The 20103-nt window shown below is 44.3% G+C and overlaps 1 protein-coding gene across 4 annotated transcripts; it reads right to left on the bottom strand.

Annotated features, from left to right (window-relative positions):
* Positions 1-176: 176 nt before the first annotated feature.
* On the bottom strand, positions 177-18626 carry ANP32E (acidic nuclear phosphoprotein 32 family member E). Of its 4 annotated transcripts, none has more exons than XM_084824637.1 (7): positions 18334-18626; positions 11754-11903; positions 9575-9697; positions 7852-8017; positions 6979-7148; positions 4395-4449; positions 177-2909 (listed from the first exon to the last, which is right to left on the bottom strand). In XM_084824637.1, exons 1-7 carry the CDS (start codon positions 18385-18387, stop codon positions 2842-2844), a joined length of 786 nt encoding a protein of 261 aa, XP_084680763.1. In that variant the 5' UTR covers positions 18388-18626; the 3' UTR covers positions 177-2841. The 4 variants fall into 4 exon arrangements, with proteins under 4 accessions (XP_084680763.1, XP_084680765.1, XP_084680766.1 ...); XM_084824639.1 differs by having other exon boundaries at positions 16687-18429; XM_084824640.1 differs by having other exon boundaries at positions 16921-18429.
* Positions 18627-20103: the final 1477 nt, after the last annotated feature.

The raw sequence follows: 20103 nt of genomic DNA, 5'->3' as shown, positions 1-20103 counted from the left end.
GTAGGAATTTGTTTTATTTAACACTGTCATGGCTTTTTCAAAACACAGTTGCACAAAGAAAAATACCTCAAAGTTTGTGTTGTTTTAGAATTTGAAAAGGAATTGAACACACTATATACATACTGCCATATAAAGAGCATTCAAGTAGGACAAAATCTCTACAAAATATAAAACCCACCCTTACATATTTTCATTAAAGAACCCACCAAGCCAAAAAAAAACCCTGAAGTTATCCAGAGGCTCTGTGTTATTTTTTTTTTTATCTTAAGAAGAAAAAAACAACTGTATTAGTTTGCAACACTAAGCAGACAACTCAGAACTGTGGCAATGTATTTAGCTGGTTATACCTTTACTATAAAAAAGATCTTTACAGAAGTTGTAAAACTATTTAAATATGTATTATGTATAAGCTTGGTTTTTTTATTCGATTAAAACCTTAAAACCTTTCAGTCTTTAGATGCAGACTTGGTGTAATGCAAACTTGCTTACTAAAAGCTGTCATTCATTGAACTGGATTCTTCAAAATTGTCTTTCCAAAAATCTAATCACTCTGATTCAGTGGTTTTTAATTGACCCAGTGATTCCACTGCACACTTAGACGCTTCCTCACCCACTGATTTCAGCAGTGTAATCAAATCAAAGGAGATTCTATGTATGGAAATCTGTTCCTTCCACTGACGTGAAGGGAGTGAACATAGCTGCACAACAGCTGTGCGATGTACATCAGAGCACATGCAGGGCAATGGACAGAGCATGTTGTGTATGAGATGTATTATAAGCTAACCACTACGTTTGAATACTTTTCTTTTCTTGGTAATGGAAAGGTTTCATTATTTGCTGAAACTAAATAAAATTAAACTTTAGAAAACAAAAGATTATATGAAAGAAAGACACACCTTGAAAATCAGGATTAAAGAAAGCAACTGCATTAAACACAGAACCTTCAGGACAACACAGTGTACACATCTTATGTTTTTAAAATTCATTATTCATACAGAAATGTAGTAACAAGACTTTACCAACTTGGTAAAGCTTTACCAACTCCTTTTAGTTAAGATATTTAAAAATATCCAAAATTTCTACTAAATTGCCTTCTGTATTCCATTCTCTTTAACTGCCTTTAAAATTAACTATGCTATACCACTCTATGAATGTGAATTGGGAAGAAAACATCACTAGGTTTTGCTGATCTTCTCCAGTGCAATGCCATCAAACTAAATTAAGAGCCCAATGTCACATACTAAGAGTGATGTGTGTGATGTATTATTTATTTTCACCTGTAACTATAGTAGGGGTTAACTTCATCTATGCAAAAATACCCCTTTTATCTTAACCCAAATTAATGACAGCTTCTCCTAGGCAGGACAGATAAAAAAATAGTCTCTCTTGAATACAGCTGTGTATTATTTGGGTAAAATATTTATTTAACAATACAAGTAGTCATAAACGAGAACCAAAGGAGCATGGTATGTCCAGTTTTCTACTGCCTTTTAAAAAGCAACCTGCATAAAGAAAAGTATGATCCGTGATCAGTTTGCAACCATCACACCTCCCAGAGAAAGGACTTGTCTTGCTTTGCTGGTTATGTGCAGTGAACAAATTTCTGTAACTTTCTAAAAATCATACCAAGAATTCTTGAATAGTTTCGTACAACAGTCTTTCAGCAAGACCCACACATTTAAGGGAAACAACTGGTGGCCTTTGAGCTAAAGTTAGCCCACAGTTGATTGCCAATAGGTCCACCATTTTCCGTAGCCCTTTTTGTTCTACCTTTTTAGTCTCAGCCAACTAGCTCCTTATTGCTGGCTTTGGGGCAGGGAAACAGCTAGAAATTCAATGGCTGCCTACCTGCATGTCCCCCCCACCTTCACAAAGGTAAGCAACTTGCCCCCTTGCTATGCTCTATGCTGGGGCCACTGGCTAATCTACTTGCCAATTGATGCTTTAGAAGATTATATATATATAGTCCCTCCTATTTTTAAAGTTATTAATGAAAGACTGAAAATTTCAGGGTTTAAAAATTAAAGCTGAAATATGTGTCCTGTTTGGCCTGGAGGAATATAATGGTCAGAAAGAGAACATGAAGTTAATTATAATCTTGAATAAACGGAAGGTATTTCTATGTTATCTTTTCAGGGGGTATTTTTGTCTTTCAAGTGTTTTGGAAAAAGCTAGACTGAATAAGACAGCTGATTCTATGGCTTCCTTACAGATGTGCATAACGTTCTCTAGAGACGTGTAGGTGTGCGTGCGCACGCACGCAAGAGAGGGAGGGACAGTCTGAATAACAGGAAATCCAGGATGTAGCCTGTTTATGCATCCTTCAAATGTCCTTTAAAAATAAGCCAATAAAGGTACTATCCAAGTTCATAATTTCAAATAGCTCCAATTCACCTCCGATATAGGTGTTTCTAATTAAAAGCTGGTTATCTCATTGCAGTATATTTGACTTCAGTGTACTGTCTTTAAAGTCCTTATTAAATTTGTATAATCTGTTTTGCTTATCTGAGGCTAGAGCTAGCAGCATGCTCACATGAAAACCCGAGGGGGGAGGGGAGAAGAATTTCTAGGGAGGGACAGCGGGTGGGGAGAAGACAACTGGTTCAGTGATTAAAAGGGATGAAAACTGTGTTCTATACACATGATCAATAATGGGCTATTACGTCTTAATTGGAATGATAAAAAGGGCAAAAATAGTAAAAACACACTTCCTATAAAAAGTTAACACATTAATATCTTCTGTAGGGATACCTATTATACATGGAGACATACAAGTCTGAATATCACTATTGCGTATCCTGCAACAAAAATGAATCTGGTCCTATTTCCATTTCCTACAACTTAATCGTCCTCCTCATCGCCTTCATCTTCAGCTGTGCGTTTTCTCTTTTCCCCTCGGACACCTTCAGCTGTGGAAAGGAAGGTTTGCCATATTTGTTTAAAATAACACTAAACCCCCATGGTTACAACATTTTGTTACCCCACCCCCTATACACTCTTGTTTTCATCAGTTCTGGATATTGATATCTGGTTTATCGTAAGAACACACAAAGCAAATACCGATGTGAATCTGCCAGCTAGAAATAAGACATTCTGCAACAGAATGTTCATCAACAGTTCAAAATATGCCATGAGGTCTGAGTGACATAAGGCCTCCCAGTCTCTCTTTTTTTCATTTGTGCATATTTTATTAAAGACAAACATTGCTTTCTACAGTGCATTTGGCACTGGAATCAGTTCAGGTATCTTTGTAGTCCCCAAAAAGCCTAGGTAACAGGAGTTCTTAAAGGGTGCTGAGAATTCTCCACTAGATTCTCATCCAAAGGATAATTCCCAATATTTCTTGACCAGAGAACTTGTTTCAGTTTATAGTGTCGATCAGCCTTCCAATATGTTGGACTACAGCTCTCATTGGCCCCATCCACCATGGCCAATGGTCAGGATTCATGTGAGTTCTAGTCCCACAGCATCTGGAGGATCAAAGGTTTCCCAACTTTGCCAAAGGCAAAGCTCTATAAATTGGGAACCCTCAGCTGCATTGTGGCCTGTTGGATACTGAATAGCTACTTCCTGTTTTCCTTGAAGGAAGAACAGAGTGTATGGAGTCCTCAGTGGGCGGCCACATGTGGCCAGTGCATCACACACTGACTAGGTTCAGACGGCACAATGCAGCTCGTCGTAAGTTATTTAACCCATGATGAGCAGCAGCACTCATGAGCGCTGCGTTGCATACGCAATCCCTGCTTGGGAGTTGTCATGTCGTGCGAACTCATTGAGCTTCCGTCATGCGAGGGTTAAACAGACAACCCTCGCATAACCCATGCTCACCGGGTTCGCACGACATGACAACTCCTAAGCAGAGGTTGCATATTCAAAATGGCGGCCTCACACACCTCGCATATGCTGCAGCCTCACCATGGGTTAAATAATCCATGGTGGGCTGTCATGTCATGTGAACAAAAATCTTTACTCAGCTCCTCAGAAATATTTTAAAGAAATCCCTCACAATTTCTGCGCTCTTGTAGATAAATTATTGAATGCAAGCTAGATTTTATAGCAATGACTAATTAAGATCCTGTTTGCAGATTATATCAATTTGCAAGCTCTTATAAAAAAAATTTAATTACCCACCTCTAACAACTTCATTAAACTTGAAAAGAGTTTGAATTAAAATTAAATAGCTGATACGTTAAGGTGAACCAGAACTTTACCACACTTTAAATCAACAGACTGTAAATTCAACTTGCTGGGTTGGATTCAAAAGTTCCCTTCCTCTGATGGAACGTTCTTTCTGTTCTAGGAAGGGGACCCTTGGATCCAAAATAGTAAACATTTCAGATGTCTGCAGAATCAAACACAACTTTATTCACATGTGGACTAGACATGAAACTTACCCTCCTCTTCCTCATTCTCTCGCTCCTCTACATAATCATCGTCATCTTCTTCATCCTTGGGGGAAACAAGTTGATGCTTTCAGAAGTTCAGTATTACTCATAAAGCTGCCAATTAATCAATCTCTTGTAAAATTGGCACTCTTGTCCTATCTTACTCAGCTGCCCTGAATAGTGCCATAGGCACTAGAAGAGTGGGATATATTTTTTGTTTGTATGTATGTATGAATGAATAAATAAGGCTGCCCAGGTGCAAGCATTTCCGGGATTATGCAGGCAAAATAAAAGAGATGTGTACAGGCATGTTGAAACCCAATTCTCTTTCTCCATAGTATCACTATAAAAGCCGTATACTGTACAAGTTGTCACTTATTTGACACTACAATTTTGGTTTGTGAAAATAAAAGAGAGTAAGAACATTTGCAAAGTTAATAAGAACATTTGCAAAGAACAAATCATTTTCTCCTAGAGAATACATTTTACCATGATCTACTAATACCAAGATCTTGTAACAGCACAAAAATTGTGAAAGTTTAGAACTTTCTTAAATGAAACACTGGGGCGCAATCCTAACTAGGTAGGTGGCTGCCTCCAAACTTGGAGGCGACCGCCTATCCAAAGCAAGGCAGGAGAGGCACGGGGGAGGGGGATCGTTCCCTCCACGCCTCTCCTGCCTTGCTGTTTTTTTGCTAGACAGCCATTTTGGCTGTCTAGCAGTGGGGAGCCTGACCAGGAGAGGAAGCTGCCATACAACACATTAGATGTGTCGTACAAACAGCTCCGCTCTCCCCAACCTGGAACGCCACCCAGCTCCACCCCTTTTCAGTTGCTCCGCACTCCTCTTGCGAGCGCAGAGGACGAGAGGGGCAGCGCAGGCTCCGGGGTCGGTTCCTGGAAAAGAGCATATCCTATGGCCTGCTAGACACTGTCTAGAGGCCATAGGATTTGCTCTCTTCCGTGAGATAATTGTTGAAACAAAAGCTTTTTTTCGCAATATTGGTCTCCATCTTGGTTTTGCAATAGAATGCTGGCAGAGTTGGCAATGTGACAGTTGAAAATGAATCAACCAGGCAGGCAGGTGATAATGACCAAAATTAGTGAACACTGAACACAATATACCTGGATTGTATCAAAGAATCCAACAAGGAAAGACAAAAAGGTCCCAGCGAGGGACATGGAAACAAAACAGGGATTGTTTGGGGAGACTGAAAATTGGAGAGGGATGACTCTGCATGCAGAAATGCAGGGTACAGTAATAAACTAGGATTTTGAGGAGGGAAAACAGACAACATCAGTAAATATTGATTGAGCTGCTGTTATGACTGATTTGTTGATTGTAAGTCACCTATGTTGGTTGTAAACCACCTTGAACTATCAGGAGAGGTGGGATATAAAATAAATAAATATGAAGTGCTGATTCTCCTCAAATATGACAGAAATTAACATGTTAGAACTCAAGTGATCTAAGGAACTGCTTATTTCACTTAAAATATTTACACAGAACTGGAATACTTTAGATCTTGACAACACCAGTGTTTTCTTAACCTAAACAGGGATTCAAGTTCAGGTGGAAGGGTGAGAATGTGGGATGGGAAGGAGGGGAGGAAAAATAATAGAGCTGAGGAAGTTTGTGAGAAGTACAAACTCTGGCATTCCTGCAACAGTACAAACTCGGAACAAGATAAACATGAAACAGGTTTTTCATGAGTTGATCCTGGCTATATGGATAAAGTGTATTGCAAGACTGCGAGCAGATAGCAAATACCATCTCCACACGTCGGATAAAATCTGCAACTTTCTGCACACGCTTGTGTCCATCTTAAAAAGCAAGGCTGCAATCCTGTATCCACGAACCTGGGAATAAATCCTACTGAATGCAACAGGACTTACTTCTCAGTAGATAGTTTTCAGATTGCAGTGTAAGACCCAGTTTATCATGTTGGATTAAGACTCTAAGTTGGTTCTCCCTAAACAACCTCAAGCTCCAGCTTCAAAACGCCACAGAGCAAAACACAGGAACAGGGTGTTCCTGGGTTTTGTGAACCGGAAACAAAGAGGAAGCAGTGAGCAGTCAGGAAGCAGCTCACTTACTCACTCCTGTGTGACCCCGACTAACCATGGCTTAAACAACCCATGGTTAGCTGGGGCCATGCAGGAGCAAGTGAGTGCACTGCCTCCTGACTGCTCGCCACTCAACTGCTCAACCCATGTTTGGTTGTTATGTACAAATTGACCGGGTTTGGATAACACACTGAGGTTCCTCAAGCTGCAGTGCCTACAGGCACTACATTGCATATGCAACCCCTGCTCAGGGGTGGTCGTGTCATGCGAACCTGGTGAGCATAGGTTATTCGAGGGTTAAACAGACCATGCAAGGGTTGTTTAACCTTCGAATAACCCATGCTCAGCAGGCTCACATGACACAACCCCCAAATGGGGATTGCCTATTCAAAATGGTGGCCACATGCACCCCTCACATGCCATAGCCTCACCGTGAGTTAAATTGCCCAACATGGTGAGTTGTCACGTGAACAGCCGTATCGGGTATAAATGTTTTGTGTTTGAGTAAAATGAGCATAAAGTTCACCTGAATCTCTTCTTTCATCAAATATGAAAGGCCCACTTCCTCCTCCTCCTCTTCTTCACCTTCACCCTCCCCCAAGTCTGAACCATCGTCGTCTTCCTCATCGTTCTCTTCGTATTCTCCCGGGGGACCAGCTTTGTCCTCCTCTTCCTCCTCTTCTTCTTCATCTCCATCTGAAGGGAACGTAATGCTAATAAATGTATGCTGTTTACACCACTCCTGTTCCAGAATTTAAGGGCAATCTAGGTTCAATAAACATATGATGCAGTCCTACTGGAATGGTTCCATTTCCAAATGCATGCAGGAGATTGTGGGAGTGAATGCTCAAGAGCTCTCCACCTCTGGGAAGGAGAATTTTAACAGAGCCTTTACCCCTAGAGTCTCCTGGGTGCACAAAGTTTTTGACACTGGAAAGCATTCAAAAACATGCATTTCCACCACCTGTATTTTGAAGTGGTACAGTCCCAAGGAGATTATAACACATTTGTTTTCTGAATGTGCAAGTCTGTTCCAAATCCAATTGCATGTTAGGTCTTTTCCAGGAGTAAAAATAGTAAAGCCAGAAACAAAACAGAATACTGAATGATTCATATAGCTATATATAACAAGCTGCTTTCAAAAAGTACTGAAGTGTATTCTTTACAATGTGAAATTTACGTTTTACCATAAAGTGCAAGTTTTAAGCAAAACAATTGTCTTTTGTCACATTCAGTGAGCATAGTTCTGAATAGTTCATTTAAAACTATATGATTTATATGCCCTGTGCCATACTTCAAGACTTTTACTCGAACCCCCAGCTTGATATCCAGTGTAGAAAGGGGTTAATAACATTTGGGAAAAACACACACAGTTGGAACAGGTTTATGAATGAATTACCTTCATCCTCTTCGTCTTCTGAGTCGGGGGCTTCGTTATCATCCTGATCGAACCCATCTAGATATGTGATTTGCTGAAGCAGCTCAAACACGCTTTCTCTGTAATCTTCCAGGTTTGTGATCTCACAGTTAAACAAATCAAGACTCTTCAAGTTCTTAAGGTTTTGCTGAAAAGAGACCAGTTTATTATTTTTCGAAGCAAAAAGCACCTCTCAAGACACCCATAAGTATTTTATTATTAAGTTGCTAGCTCAGCATAAACATCGGTAGCCCTGTGTTGTACTAACTCTGTTAATTAACATTAAGGCTGCAATGCTATGTACATTTACCTGGGAACAAGCCCCCCTGGATGCGTGGGAGTTACTTCCAAAAATATTTGTGGGATTGTGCTTTAGGTTCCTTACACATACATCACAACTCCCCAAACCAAGCAACTATCTGGTTTACAGACATAAACAAGCAACCATCAATGGCTTTTCTAGTTGTAGCCTCTTTTTTAGCTATGAAGTTCAGAAACTTTAGAAGGCTGTGTGTTCAAAAGCTTCAGAAACTAAAGAGACAGAGATAAACTCCCTATACATTTAGATCTTGTGATTCTCAACAGCTGACTCATTTTTGAACACTGGAGCTTGGCAATGGAGCAGTGGGTCAGTTAACAGGCTGAATGACCCAGTAAGGGTTGAGATTAGGGATGATGGAAGAATTGTTTTGGAGTGGAGCTCAGTGAACTCTTGCCAGCTTGACCCCCCGGACTCCATTCTGACACCCAAGTCTTTCCTGCTCCCTCCCGCACCTGAAGTCTTTCCATCTCCCTCCTGCTGCTGTGCGGAAATGGCTGCTTCTCCCCCTCCTGGGACGGGGAGAAGCAGCCATTGTGTAGTGGCGGCAGTAAGTCCCGCTGCTGCTGTGTACAAACCCCCTGTGCTCTCTTCACACATCAGCAAGGAGAATGCGAGGGGTTTGCTCATGGCAGTGGGAGTCCCTGCTACAACAGTGAGCAGATGGCTCCTCCTCTCCCTCCCAGGAGGGGGAGAAGCAACCATTTCTGTGCAGTGTCTTTGGGCAGGGAGCCCACGGCTTGGCTCACTAAAGCAAAGCCTGGGGGAAATCCGATGAGCCCCAAGAGGGCTGGATGTCCTCACGCTGGACATATTTATTTGAGATGTGGACAACACCTTCTACAACATGCTAGCCAATATAGTAATCAAACAATTAACTCGTGGGGAAACAGTAGTTGAAGAAAAGCTTGACTACAAAGCGGGATCTGTAAGTGCTGGGGAGCCTCTGCTTTCATGTGTGTCTCCACAGCGGAGATGAAATAGATGTATCCATTTCTGGCAAATCATGGACAATACGCAAACTAGCTGCAACTATCCCTCTCATCATGGTCAGCCCACCTTCTTCTGTCTAGGATACGACGGCACTAAAATCATTGAGGCTGTTAATTGTAAATGATACTGACTTCCTGTACCATTTCATCTTAAACTCAGTTTTCTAGATTTATATCTTGTACTTGGTCATCATTTACCCACTTACAACCTACTGTTTAATTATGCTGCCTACTTCCCCTTTGTAATGATGCTAAAACGAAGAGTATTCTAAGCTTCTTTAAGACTGCAATTCTATGCACACTCGCCTGGGAGTAAGCGTTAAGGGAACACAGGGAGACTGACTTCTGAGTAAGTATGCACAGGATCGCTCTGCAAATACACCTTTATACTTACAAGGGCTTCCACGGTGCTGAGGTCTTTGATTTTGTTACCACTCAGATTTAGGTATGTGAGATTTGGACATCTCTCTGCCAGGACCTCCAGGCCTCCAGAAATTAAGTTGTCGCTCAGTTCCAGCTACAGTGCAAAAGTGTCATATAATTAGGCACGCAAACTTTTGATACTTTCCCAAGACCAGATTTTAGTAAAATCATACAACTCTAGGAATCCACACAAGCCTATTTTTAGAAGCTACCTAAGCAAACTTGATCATATTTCGCTTCTCCAGAGCTGAACTATCCCAGCGATTCAAACATGTCTTGCTTGCATAATTATCCAAGCTTACGTTTAACCTACAAACATTTTCCCCAACCTGAACTTTAATCTCTGCTCAGCATGAACTTCACTGGGAGGCTTTGCACAAGTCATTATCCCTCTGTTTAACCTACCTCCATACGGCTGTTGGTGAAAACAAAATGTGTATGAATATGACAGATAAAGAAAATAAACTCGTGTGTGGACAAGCTTAAAGCAGGGGTGGGCAACTTCAGAGGGATGTACGCGCGCACACCCCACTGCTGAAATTGTCACCGCCGCCCTGCCAAATTGCTGCCAAAGTTTGGTGGAATGGCAGGGACTGCAAAATGGGCTGGCGGGCTGTGTATTGCCCACCACTGGTTTAAAGGATGATGCCTCCAGGGAAAAATCAACACAAGGATGTAGGCACATAACTGAGAGCCCACATGGCATACTGCTTAGAATTATTATTATGAATTACATTTCTATACCGCTCCATAGCTGAACCTCTCTGGGTGGTTTACAAGGCTAAAAACATTAAAAATATTTTTTTTTAATGTTTAAAACATTAAAAATTGCTTTTAACAAATTTAAAAACATAAAACACACACAAACAGGCACTATACACACAGACAACATATATCTAAATACCAAAGACTCAAGTTCAAGTCTACACAGAGACATAAAACTCACTGGGTTATTTTGGGGCAATCATTTTCTCTCACTTTCACCCATGGGCCTTTAATTGGTGAATCAGGACTCATTCCACACAAAATATTTTTTCACCTTTTGCCATTATTTTTTTGAGTCGGCATAGCACAGTATCATGTATTTATTTCATACTCTCTCGATTTATATTCTTTATGTGATTGTATTCCTTTTTGCCAGTATCTCCATTATATGGACGGAACAGACCTGTATCCTTGCACATATAAGCATAGTCTCTGTCTAACAACAACTGGCGACCTGATTTAGGCATTTTTTTTATTTTGATACATATTTTATTTTGGGTGAATTGAATAATAATACATTGTTTGTATATTTTTCAGGTACTACATATGTTACAATGAATTCGTTTATGACAATAGATTCCTTACTGTTACTTCCTCTTTGGTGATTACTGATAAGGACCCACTACTGCAGGGGTACAGAATCTCAGTCCCAGAAGCCAGATCTAGCCCTCTTGGGGTCCCAATCCGGCCTACAAAGATTTCCCAGATAGCCATGCCCCCTCCCCCTGGACTCACCTGACCACCAAGTTTGGTGGTTTCCTGGCTTTTCTGCAGTTTTTCCCCCATTCTAAAAGGTTGAAATTCCTCTCCTAAGGCTTGGTTACTGGCCACAAGAGCTTTAAGCTAAAATATGCTGGTATTTTTGTTCCTGCCCTTTTTGTTTTCAATCCTGCCCACCACTGGAATGCAGCCCTAGAGAGCCTTTCCAGGATGGGGTTTGGTCCTCAGGCTGAAAAAAGTTCAACACCTCTGCACTACCAGGCAGTAGCCTGACTGAAGGTGGGTCACAATAGCCACTTTACCACCATGCAAGCATATGTTAAAAAAAAAAAAAGAAGATCCCCAAATTAATGTTTGGCTGAAAGGCGAGTCCAGGGTCTTCTTAAAAGGTTGAAGACTAGTGGCTAGCCTACCTCATAGGTTTGTTGTGAGGATAAGGTGTGGGGAGCATATACTCAACTTTGAGCTCCTTGAAAGCAGGGTGGGATGTAAGTGTAATAAACAATTTTACACTAGGAATATGACCAACGCTCCCCAAAACAAGCCGTATCATTGACTGATCTCAACAGGAATGGACTACATATGCCTAAGAATTTATGGAAGTCAAGTCTATGCTCTAGCAGCCCGCTGGTCAAACACACACTCACTTGTAGCCTGACACTCACCTTTCGCAGCTTAGTCAAAGTGGGGAGCTTAACCAACGACGTCAACTCGATGTTGGCCATGCTGAGAAACTCTAGTTCTTTAAACGTGTCATTCAGACCTTCAATTTCACCATTGCTAGATGGACAGTTGTCAAGTACTAGTTCAGCCACCTGCAAGAACATCACAAAGCCACCTTTGAGCTGAAAAAAGTTCCAAGCTATCTTATCACAGTTAGCTGACCGAACAAAAATTTTATTTGTAATGTGGAAGAGAAAAGGCTGTTACTGAAACTTTAAGTCATGAAAACAAGTATCGCCTAGGTCTACAGTAAGGCTGAAATACTGCTATAACTTCAACAATGTTAGCACACGTTTTAGCAGTCACAACTTCAGGTGGCCAACTTGTTCGGTATCTTGGAAATATACATTGTATAAGTGGGACCTGCGATAAATTTTTGCAGTGTATCCTCAGCTTCTAATAGGAGTGCTCCTATTCAGGGTTCTAGCCAGGTAGGCCCTCCTCCAGGATACTATTTGTCTGTATTTATTCTCTGGTATTTATATAGTAAAATATCTTGAATGTATTTATCAAGCAGGGCATTTCACCCTGACCCCCAGTTTACCTTTGCTAATGGGCATTCAACATTTTGGGCAACCGAGCATGCTCAGTCTTCATTGGGTTTTTGGGGGAAGGGTTGCTCCCTTAGTGGTTTTTTAAAAGTGTACTTGTGCAAACCTCAAGATTCTCCCAAACATGCCATTACTCCCTCCTCTTTCTTCTATTTTGACTCCATTTCTGGTGGCATTCAGCACCTGAGTTCACTAGTACAGGGAGTTATGACCAAGCCTTGAGTCCACAGCTAATCTGCATATTTTAACTGTCAAACTCAACTTACAATTCTTATTCAGAAATTATTGCCTGCCTATGCAAAAACCTAGCTAACCCTTTGAAAACTTTATGGAATACCCAATTAATTGTTTCTTTGTATACTTATTCTTAGTCCTGCATTTTTGTTTTAGTATATTTCCCAACTTACTTCCACAAGCATTATGACTCGAGAGATATCCTTTAAGTTAAGCACTGGCTACCAGTCCATTTCCGGGCCCAATTCAAAGTGCCGGTGTTAACATTCAAAGCCCTTAACGGCTTGGGGCCAGGTTACCTGAAGGATCGCCTCCTCCCATATGTGCCTGCCCGGACCTTAAGATCATCGTCAGTGGCCCTCCTCCGTGAGCCCCTGCCAAAGGAAGTGAGGCGGGTGGCTACTAGGAGGAGGGCCTTTTCTGCTGTGGCACCCCGGCTCTGGAATGAGCTCCCTAGTGAGGTTCGCCTGGCGCCTACATTGTACTCCTTTCGGCACCAGGTGAAGACCTTTTTATTTTCCCAGGCATTTTAGCTTTCTAAATTTTTATCTTTGCTGTTTTAAATCTGTATTTTAAACTCCTGCACTGCTGCTAGGTTTTATTGTGGTTGTATTCTTATATTGTGGTTTTAATGTTCTATATATTTTAAATTGTTTTATTGTGTCTTGTTTGGTTTTAGTTTTTGTGAACCGCCCAGAGAGCTTCGGCTATTGGGCGGTATAGAAATGAAATAAATAAATAAAATAAAAATAAATAAATATAAATATAAACAGGGATACATATTTGTTTTTGTTAGGTATGATGCTACTCATCCTGACAAAGTACATCTCAAGAATATGGCCAGGTCCTTACAAGTATTTCTACAGAATTAGATCCTTGGTGATGAGCTAACAGTCACAAAGATTTATATCCTCAATATGCACTCAGGTTCTGTGATGTATAACTTGATATTCTCAGTACCTGAAGCACCCTACATTCACGTCAGCCCTACTAAAGGAAAGTGTGCAGTACAAGGGACAAAAATTAATACAGATGTTACCTGACCCAAACAGAGTATTCAAAGGGTATTTCAGAGTTATCCAAGATGGTAGGGGGTAGGCAACATTTTGGGACCCATGGGCACATTTGGTAATTTAAAAAACTGTCCTAGGCACCACCACAAAATGGCTGCTATAGAAGGCAAAGGACAAGTAACCTGCCCAAAAGACTGAGTATAAGGCAGAAGTAGGGCCTGAGTCCAACACACTTCACAACCCCTTTGAACCCACAGCTGGTAAGAACATGTGTTAATCTTCTCTTCTTCTTCTTCTTTTTAAAGTGGGAGGGGTACAGCACCTTGGGGACACCAGGAAAGGTGCCTAAGGCATCATGTTGCTTACTCCTGCCCTAAAGCGTCACCATATCCACCAGCTAAAACACAGCAGTTGGAAGCTGTTCATGAAAATTGTGCCTGAGTTTGTAAACAAAACATCAAGAGAACAATCCAGCTTAAGTTAAGCACTTGATTTCTATAGGAGAGGTTTAACTACATGCTCAGCACTCTCATGAGATCAATGGGGCTTTAAAGTGCTTAACTGTTAGGATTTTGCCTCTAAATTGCTTGTGGCTCTCAAGAACACACTAAATTTTCATGTTAAATTGAGAACCACACAATTTGTCACCATGATGTTCCATACCTTTGGCTTCATTATATCCTGTGCTAAGAGTTCCACTTAATATTTAAAAGTATAACCACCATTTTCCAAATTTAGGCCTTGTACAAATTCACTTGTGGGAGGGTTCACATGTAACACTAAGCTGCAGTTTAGATCTGTGAACAGAAAAGAGCCTGAGTGAAAGCTTGGGCACTTGCACTCCCCACCCCCGCCCCCACCCCATTCCTTCTCATCCTCTCACAAAGTTGGGGGGAAGAATAAACCAACATTCAGTTTCTCTTTGCCTGCTTCCTGCCTTGCTGTTATGTATAAACCAGGAATGGTCGTTTAAACTCTAAGTCAATTGCTGAACAAGCCAACTGCAAACTCTGGTTTGCTTAGCATATTTGTTGGGCAAACTAGAGTTTATTTAAACCACAATTCCTAGTTTGCACGTAACAAGCCGGGAATCAGTGAAAGTGAAACTGGATGATGGTTTATTCCTCCTCCTAGACATGCGAGAGGAGAAAGGTGTGTATGTGCTCAAGCACATCGCTTGTGCAAGCTCTTTTCTGCTCACGTACATAAGTGCTAAACTATGGTTTTGCATATGTGTGAACACAGCCAGCCTCTTGTCAGTGACTATCATCCAGCAATCCTGATTGTCCATAATGACTTGACCAGCTTTAACGTTCTTGCTGCCCTCTGGCTTATCTGGGTAAAACTGTGCTCTCTTTCCTTTAAGTTGGCCGTCTGATTTCCTGAAACGTCTTGCATGCTAAGCAGGAATACTTAATGAACTTTTATCTATGCTTCATGCGTGTGTATGTGAGTGAGAGAGAGTGTATTGGGAAGGAAGCGGGGAGAGGGATAATTAGGGCTTCTGTACTTTACATTCAATAAAAAGTGCACTGTTCTGCAGCAAGGGAACCCCAACTCTGGACAAAGACAACTTGACCCTGTGACCTGTATAAACGAGTCCGCATTGTTTTATTTTGCATAATTTCATTCTGCTTCTAGTCGTTAAGAAATGGTGCAGACTTTTGCAAGGCCCTGAAGCCCTGACCAGTGGAAGTCTCATCTGGCAGTAAGAGCTAGAAACTTTAAAAACAAACAAACAGGAAACCTTAAGTTCTCAGGAAACTGATTTCTGCCCTCCAGTACCACATCCCATTGCTTTTCCTCACAGAACTGAGGAACACACAGAGCCCTGGAAATCTGGCATGGGCACTGCTCTCATAAAACAGCTACTTTCCTAAAAACAACAACACCCTAATACACATCTTTTCAATTTAGCCTTTTAAAATATGTAGTGTTAATGTTTTAACTGTTTTTATTCTTGCTTTTTAATTGTTTTAAGGTTTTATTATTATACACCGCCTTGGTGACTTTTTAGCAGATAAGGAGGTATATAAATGTTAATAAATAAAAATAATACAAATGCCTTCTTAGCTTTAAGATTTCTCACAAGAGGACAGTTATACTATACTAACAACTTAATCCTACCCATGTTGACTCAAGAGTAGGGCTTTCTTCAGTGGAACTTCAAGTATGCATGCTTTGGGTTGCGGCCTAAAGAAGATCCAGAACTTAATTCTTAGTTTTAATACAGCACTCTTCTTTTAAACAAAGCATTCCTCCACAACATACCACACTTTTAAATAGTAACTCTGTGTACCTAGCAACTTTGCTAGATACTGAAAAAGCAGAGTTTTAGAACAGGCTCAACTCATCCCCCCGATACCCCAAAGGCATGCACAATTTAGGCGAGTACAAAATAGGTTGTTTTGTGTTTGCTCTCACAAGTGTATCTGGGAGGTAAGTCTGACTGCTTTGCATTGCTCAAAACACAATGGTTGCTAGCTTGTCAGTTTTAACTCTCAGGAAAGGGCCAACGAACAGTTCTCAGCCCTCGCTGCAAAAGGGAGTGAGCCTTGTTGGGCAAGTGCTCTTAGTGACCTAAATGCAGGAACATCTGCTGGAGCTGTGAGTCGCGAGTTCAACTGCAGGGAAGCGAAAAGGCTGCAAGATGATCACCCTGCACTCCATGCAGATGGCACAGCACACAGGAATTACTACTGAAATTTAGCTGAGCCACCCCTACTGCTCTCCGCACTCCTGGAGCAGAAAGCAACCGGGATCCTTTGTCACAGCTCAGAAATCCCACGTATTTTGCACAGAGATGTTGCCTTACAGTTCACAGTAATGTTCTGTGGTAAGCGAATGAACTTTAAAAAAATTCTAAAGGGCTCACATAAACTCCACACAGGAGAGGTTTCCCTCTTCCTAAGTATATTACCCCCCCCCCCCCCGATATCTATCAGAAGGGGACGACAACGACATGATGTCAGACATCAGAGATGACACAGTACGCCATTTGGACTGTGTAATGCACTGAAGTAACTCAATTCTCCCATCAGTATGAACCAGAGAAAAAGCAGCAGGGAAATCTGCACCTGTTTGGGTTGATTTATGGCTTCAGCCAGCCACCACAGCCATGTTCTGTCGGGTGCCCACACCCGCTGAAAGTGAACTTGGAAGAGCAGCGGACGGCATTTCCTGTAATATTCTTGACACCAGCACTTCCACGGCAGAGACAGTACAGGGAGGAAGTTACCTGCTCGTCTCTCTATGGCGGGCGCTAGCGAGCCGTTCCCCCCAGTTGCTCTACATGAACTCGTGCTACGAACCCTTAGCTGTGTTTAGTGGGTGGAGAGACAAGACGGGAAGCTTGTCTCCTCTCTTCCCGGACGGAGGGGCTCAGCAAAAATCGCCTTATCTTCTTTTACTGTCGGTAGTGAGATTTCAAGGAAAGAAAGAGAAGGTCGTTACCCCATCCATGCGCTCTCTCGGTAGAGCTTATGCACTCCAGGCGGGGCTGGGCTGGGCTGGGCTGGGCTGGGCACAGCAAGATAAAGAAATGAATAAAAACCGTCTAATTCTGAATACACCTAAAATGCTTCTTGTACAGGCTGTGCATGTATCTATGTGAGTGGGGTTTAAAAAAAAAAAAAATCCTCCCCTCCTCCCCTTTACAAGGCTGTAGAAAGTCAAAACCATCTGCGTAGATGGGACTAAGATGGATTCGGCATTAGACACAGCTTGTTTACCAGCATCTGCGCAGGGAAGTTAAAAATAAAGCCAAGTACATTCGTTACAGCAAAATAAAAATGGGAAAAGTTCAGGATTCCGTACACTACAAAAAGCTTATCTAGCCAGATGGATTTTTTAGTTTTAGGTAACAAAAGCCCCCCCATTTTTTTTAAAGCAAGAAAATACGATCTTCCCCACTGTTGGCGAACAGGGACGCGTGACCTAGATTTGACGAAAGAGCAGTTAACTATGCAAAAAAAGAAACGGGGGGAAAAAGAGGAAAGGCTGGGGCGGGGGAGAGAAAAGTTTTAATTCGGAAATCGTTTCTTTTCTACGCCATGGGGGGAAAATCATCCTCCCTAGGTTGACGAGCGTACATTTACTGGGCTTGGGGCGGGGAGGTTGTACTGAGCCGCGGAATGACCCAGATTTTCGCCCATCATCTCTACTGAGCGGCAGAAGGCGGCGCTGGGAGCGGAAGAGTTGGCCACCTCGGCTCTTCAATCACGGTTGGCACATTTCACTGGGCTCGTAACAAACCCCCGGTTAGGGCAGAGAAGGCAGAAGAAACCGTGCGAAGACAGATCCCATTTATGCAGCGCCGGGAACGCTCGGAAAAGGGGAGGAGGAGGAGGGAGATCCCGCCAAACGCGGCAGCAAGGCAGACGGCGATTTAAAAATAAAACGCAGACCGTGCGCCGGATAAGACTGGCGAGCCCCATTTAAAGAAAAGAAAACAGGGACATGCGGGGGGGGGGGAGCAGCTCCCTTTTGCAACATGAAAGGGGCCCTCGAAGAGGCGGCCAGCCGCTGCTCCGCCGCAGGGAGGCCGTATCCAAAGCTGCCTCTCCAAACGCGCCCATCATCGCGCGCTGCTGGCGCACCGGAGGAGCGCGGGCCCGCCGAGCGAGGAGGCACGCGGAGGAGGGGTCCGCCTGGGGCGCGCGCGGCCAGGGCAGGGGGCTGAGAAAGGGGGCGCACATTGCGAAGCACCACGAGGCCGTCCTCACCTTCTCGGGCGCGCGGTTCCTCAACTCCAGGTTAATGCGCTTCTTCATCTCCATCGCCCCCTGCGCCGCCCTGCTCGGAAAGCCTCTCTCCAAAGTGGAGAGGGAGCGAGGGAGGGGCGCAAAACCACCCGGGGAAGGCGCCCGACAGGGGGCGGGGGGAGAAATGCACCCGGAGGAGGGCCCCTCTCCGCGGGAGCAAGGGGCTGGGAGGCGGCGCGAGCTGGGAACTCCGAGCGAGCAGCCGCTCTTGCGAAGCGCGCCGCTCCTTCCCCTTCAATGGCCGCTCGCGCACTGAGCCTCCATAACCCGGCGCACGGGGCCCCCTGGCCGACGCCCCGCCTCCTCCGGCGAGCCTCTCGCGCTCCAGGCCGGAGGGAGGGGGAGCGGCGAGGGCGCCCCCCGCTCGCCGAGGCCGATTGGCTCGGGACGGACAGCCCCCCGCCCCCGGCCCGCAGCGGCGCCGCGTGGCTGGCTGGGCCCGGCGCCCGTCAGCCAGGCGCTGCCCTCTCCGCGCCCCGGGCCCCGCCTCCCTGGCGCCGCGTTGCTTTCTTTTGTGTGCGCCCTGGGCGCGCTGGAAGCAACGCGCGCCCGGGCGGAGGCGGCGGCCGACGCGCCAGCGGGCAGGGCGCGCCGCGCCTCGGCAGAGCGGAGCGGAGCGCGCCGCGCGACCAAGGGCCGGCGCACCGCCGCGCCTGCCTTCGCGTGCGCGGCGCCGACTCCTGCCAGGGGCCTCCGGGTGCCGGGGCCGCCCTGCGCTCGTGCCCCTTTCCCTCCTCCCCCAGCTGGCTTCCTTTTGGAAGCGTCAGCCGCTCTCCCGAATGGCTGCTGCGAGGGAGAAGCGTGGTGCGCGAACAGCGGCCGGCGCTTCTCAGACACGGCAAGCCGGCGTAGCGGGCGCCCTTCTGCCCGATCCCCACGTGGCTCAAACTCTTGGTGAGAGGTGGGGACGAGTATCCCGCTGTAGCGTGTTGGTGCAATGCCTTCATTAGGCCAGCCGGAAGATCACGACACACGTGGAAGTTTTCGAAACCTCATCAGGCGGGGTGCTAGAAAATGCAGCGTGGAGGGGAGTTGCTTCTGTTCTCACAGATGTGGCTTAACCCGGGACTTTTCAAGCCATCCTGGCTTCTCCTTGTTCAGTCGTGTCCGACTCTTCGTGACCCCATGGACCAGAGCACGCCAGGCCTTCCTGTCCTGCGCTCTCTCCCGGAGCGTGCTCAAGTCCATATGCATTGCATCGGTGATGCTATCTAGCCATCTCATCCTCTGCCGTCCCCTTCTCCTTTTGCCTTCAGTCTTTCCCAGTATCAGGGTCTTTTCCAGGGAGTTTTCTCTTCGCATTAGGTGGCCAAAATATTTGAGCTTCAGCTTCAGTGTCTGTCCTTCCCATGAGCACTCGGGGTTGATTTCCTTTAGGATGGACTGATTGGACCTCCTTGCAGTCCAGGGGACTCGTAAAAGTCTTCTCCCGCACCACAGTTCGAAGGCATCAATTCTTTGGCGCTCAGCCTTCCTTATAGTTGGGGAAGGGTCCTACATGATGATACAGACTTATTTCTTCATTTATTATTTAAGGGCGCAATCCAGTGGGGATAGGCGGCTGCCTCCCAACTCGGAGGCAACCTCCTATCCAATACAGGGCAGGATGCACGTTCCCTCCATGCTTCTCCTGCCCAGCATTTGTGGCTAGACAGCCGATTTCAGCTGTCTAACCACAGGAAGGCCAAACAGGGGAGGAGGCTGCCAGACGACCCATAGGATGTGTCGTAA

Source organism: Heloderma suspectum, chromosome 17, assembly GCF_057233095.1.
Source record: "Heloderma suspectum isolate Gila_16-S chromosome 17, 16-S_ref, whole genome shotgun sequence".
Classification (NCBI taxonomy): Eukaryota; Metazoa; Chordata; class Lepidosauria; order Squamata; family Helodermatidae; genus Heloderma; species Heloderma suspectum.
Note: the sequence above shows the minus strand (reverse complement) of the source record. Positions and strands in the feature narration are given on the sequence as shown.

What these genes read in the sequence shown, in the direction of transcription:
- ANP32E (XM_084824637.1), bottom strand. Translation starts at nt 18,387, where the DNA reads ATGGAGATGAAGAAGCGCATTAACCTGGAGTTGAGGAACCGCGCGCCC. An exon ending in GGAACCGCGCGCCCGAGAAG is followed by an intron (nt 11,904 to 18,333) that starts GTGAGGACGGCC and finishes ATGTTCTTGCAG; the next exon opens with GTGGCTGAACTAGTACTTGA. An exon ending in AGAGAATGAGGAAGAGGAGG is followed by an intron (nt 2,910 to 4,394) that starts GTAAGTTTCATG and finishes TCCTTTCCACAG; the next exon opens with CTGAAGGTGTCCGAGGGGAA.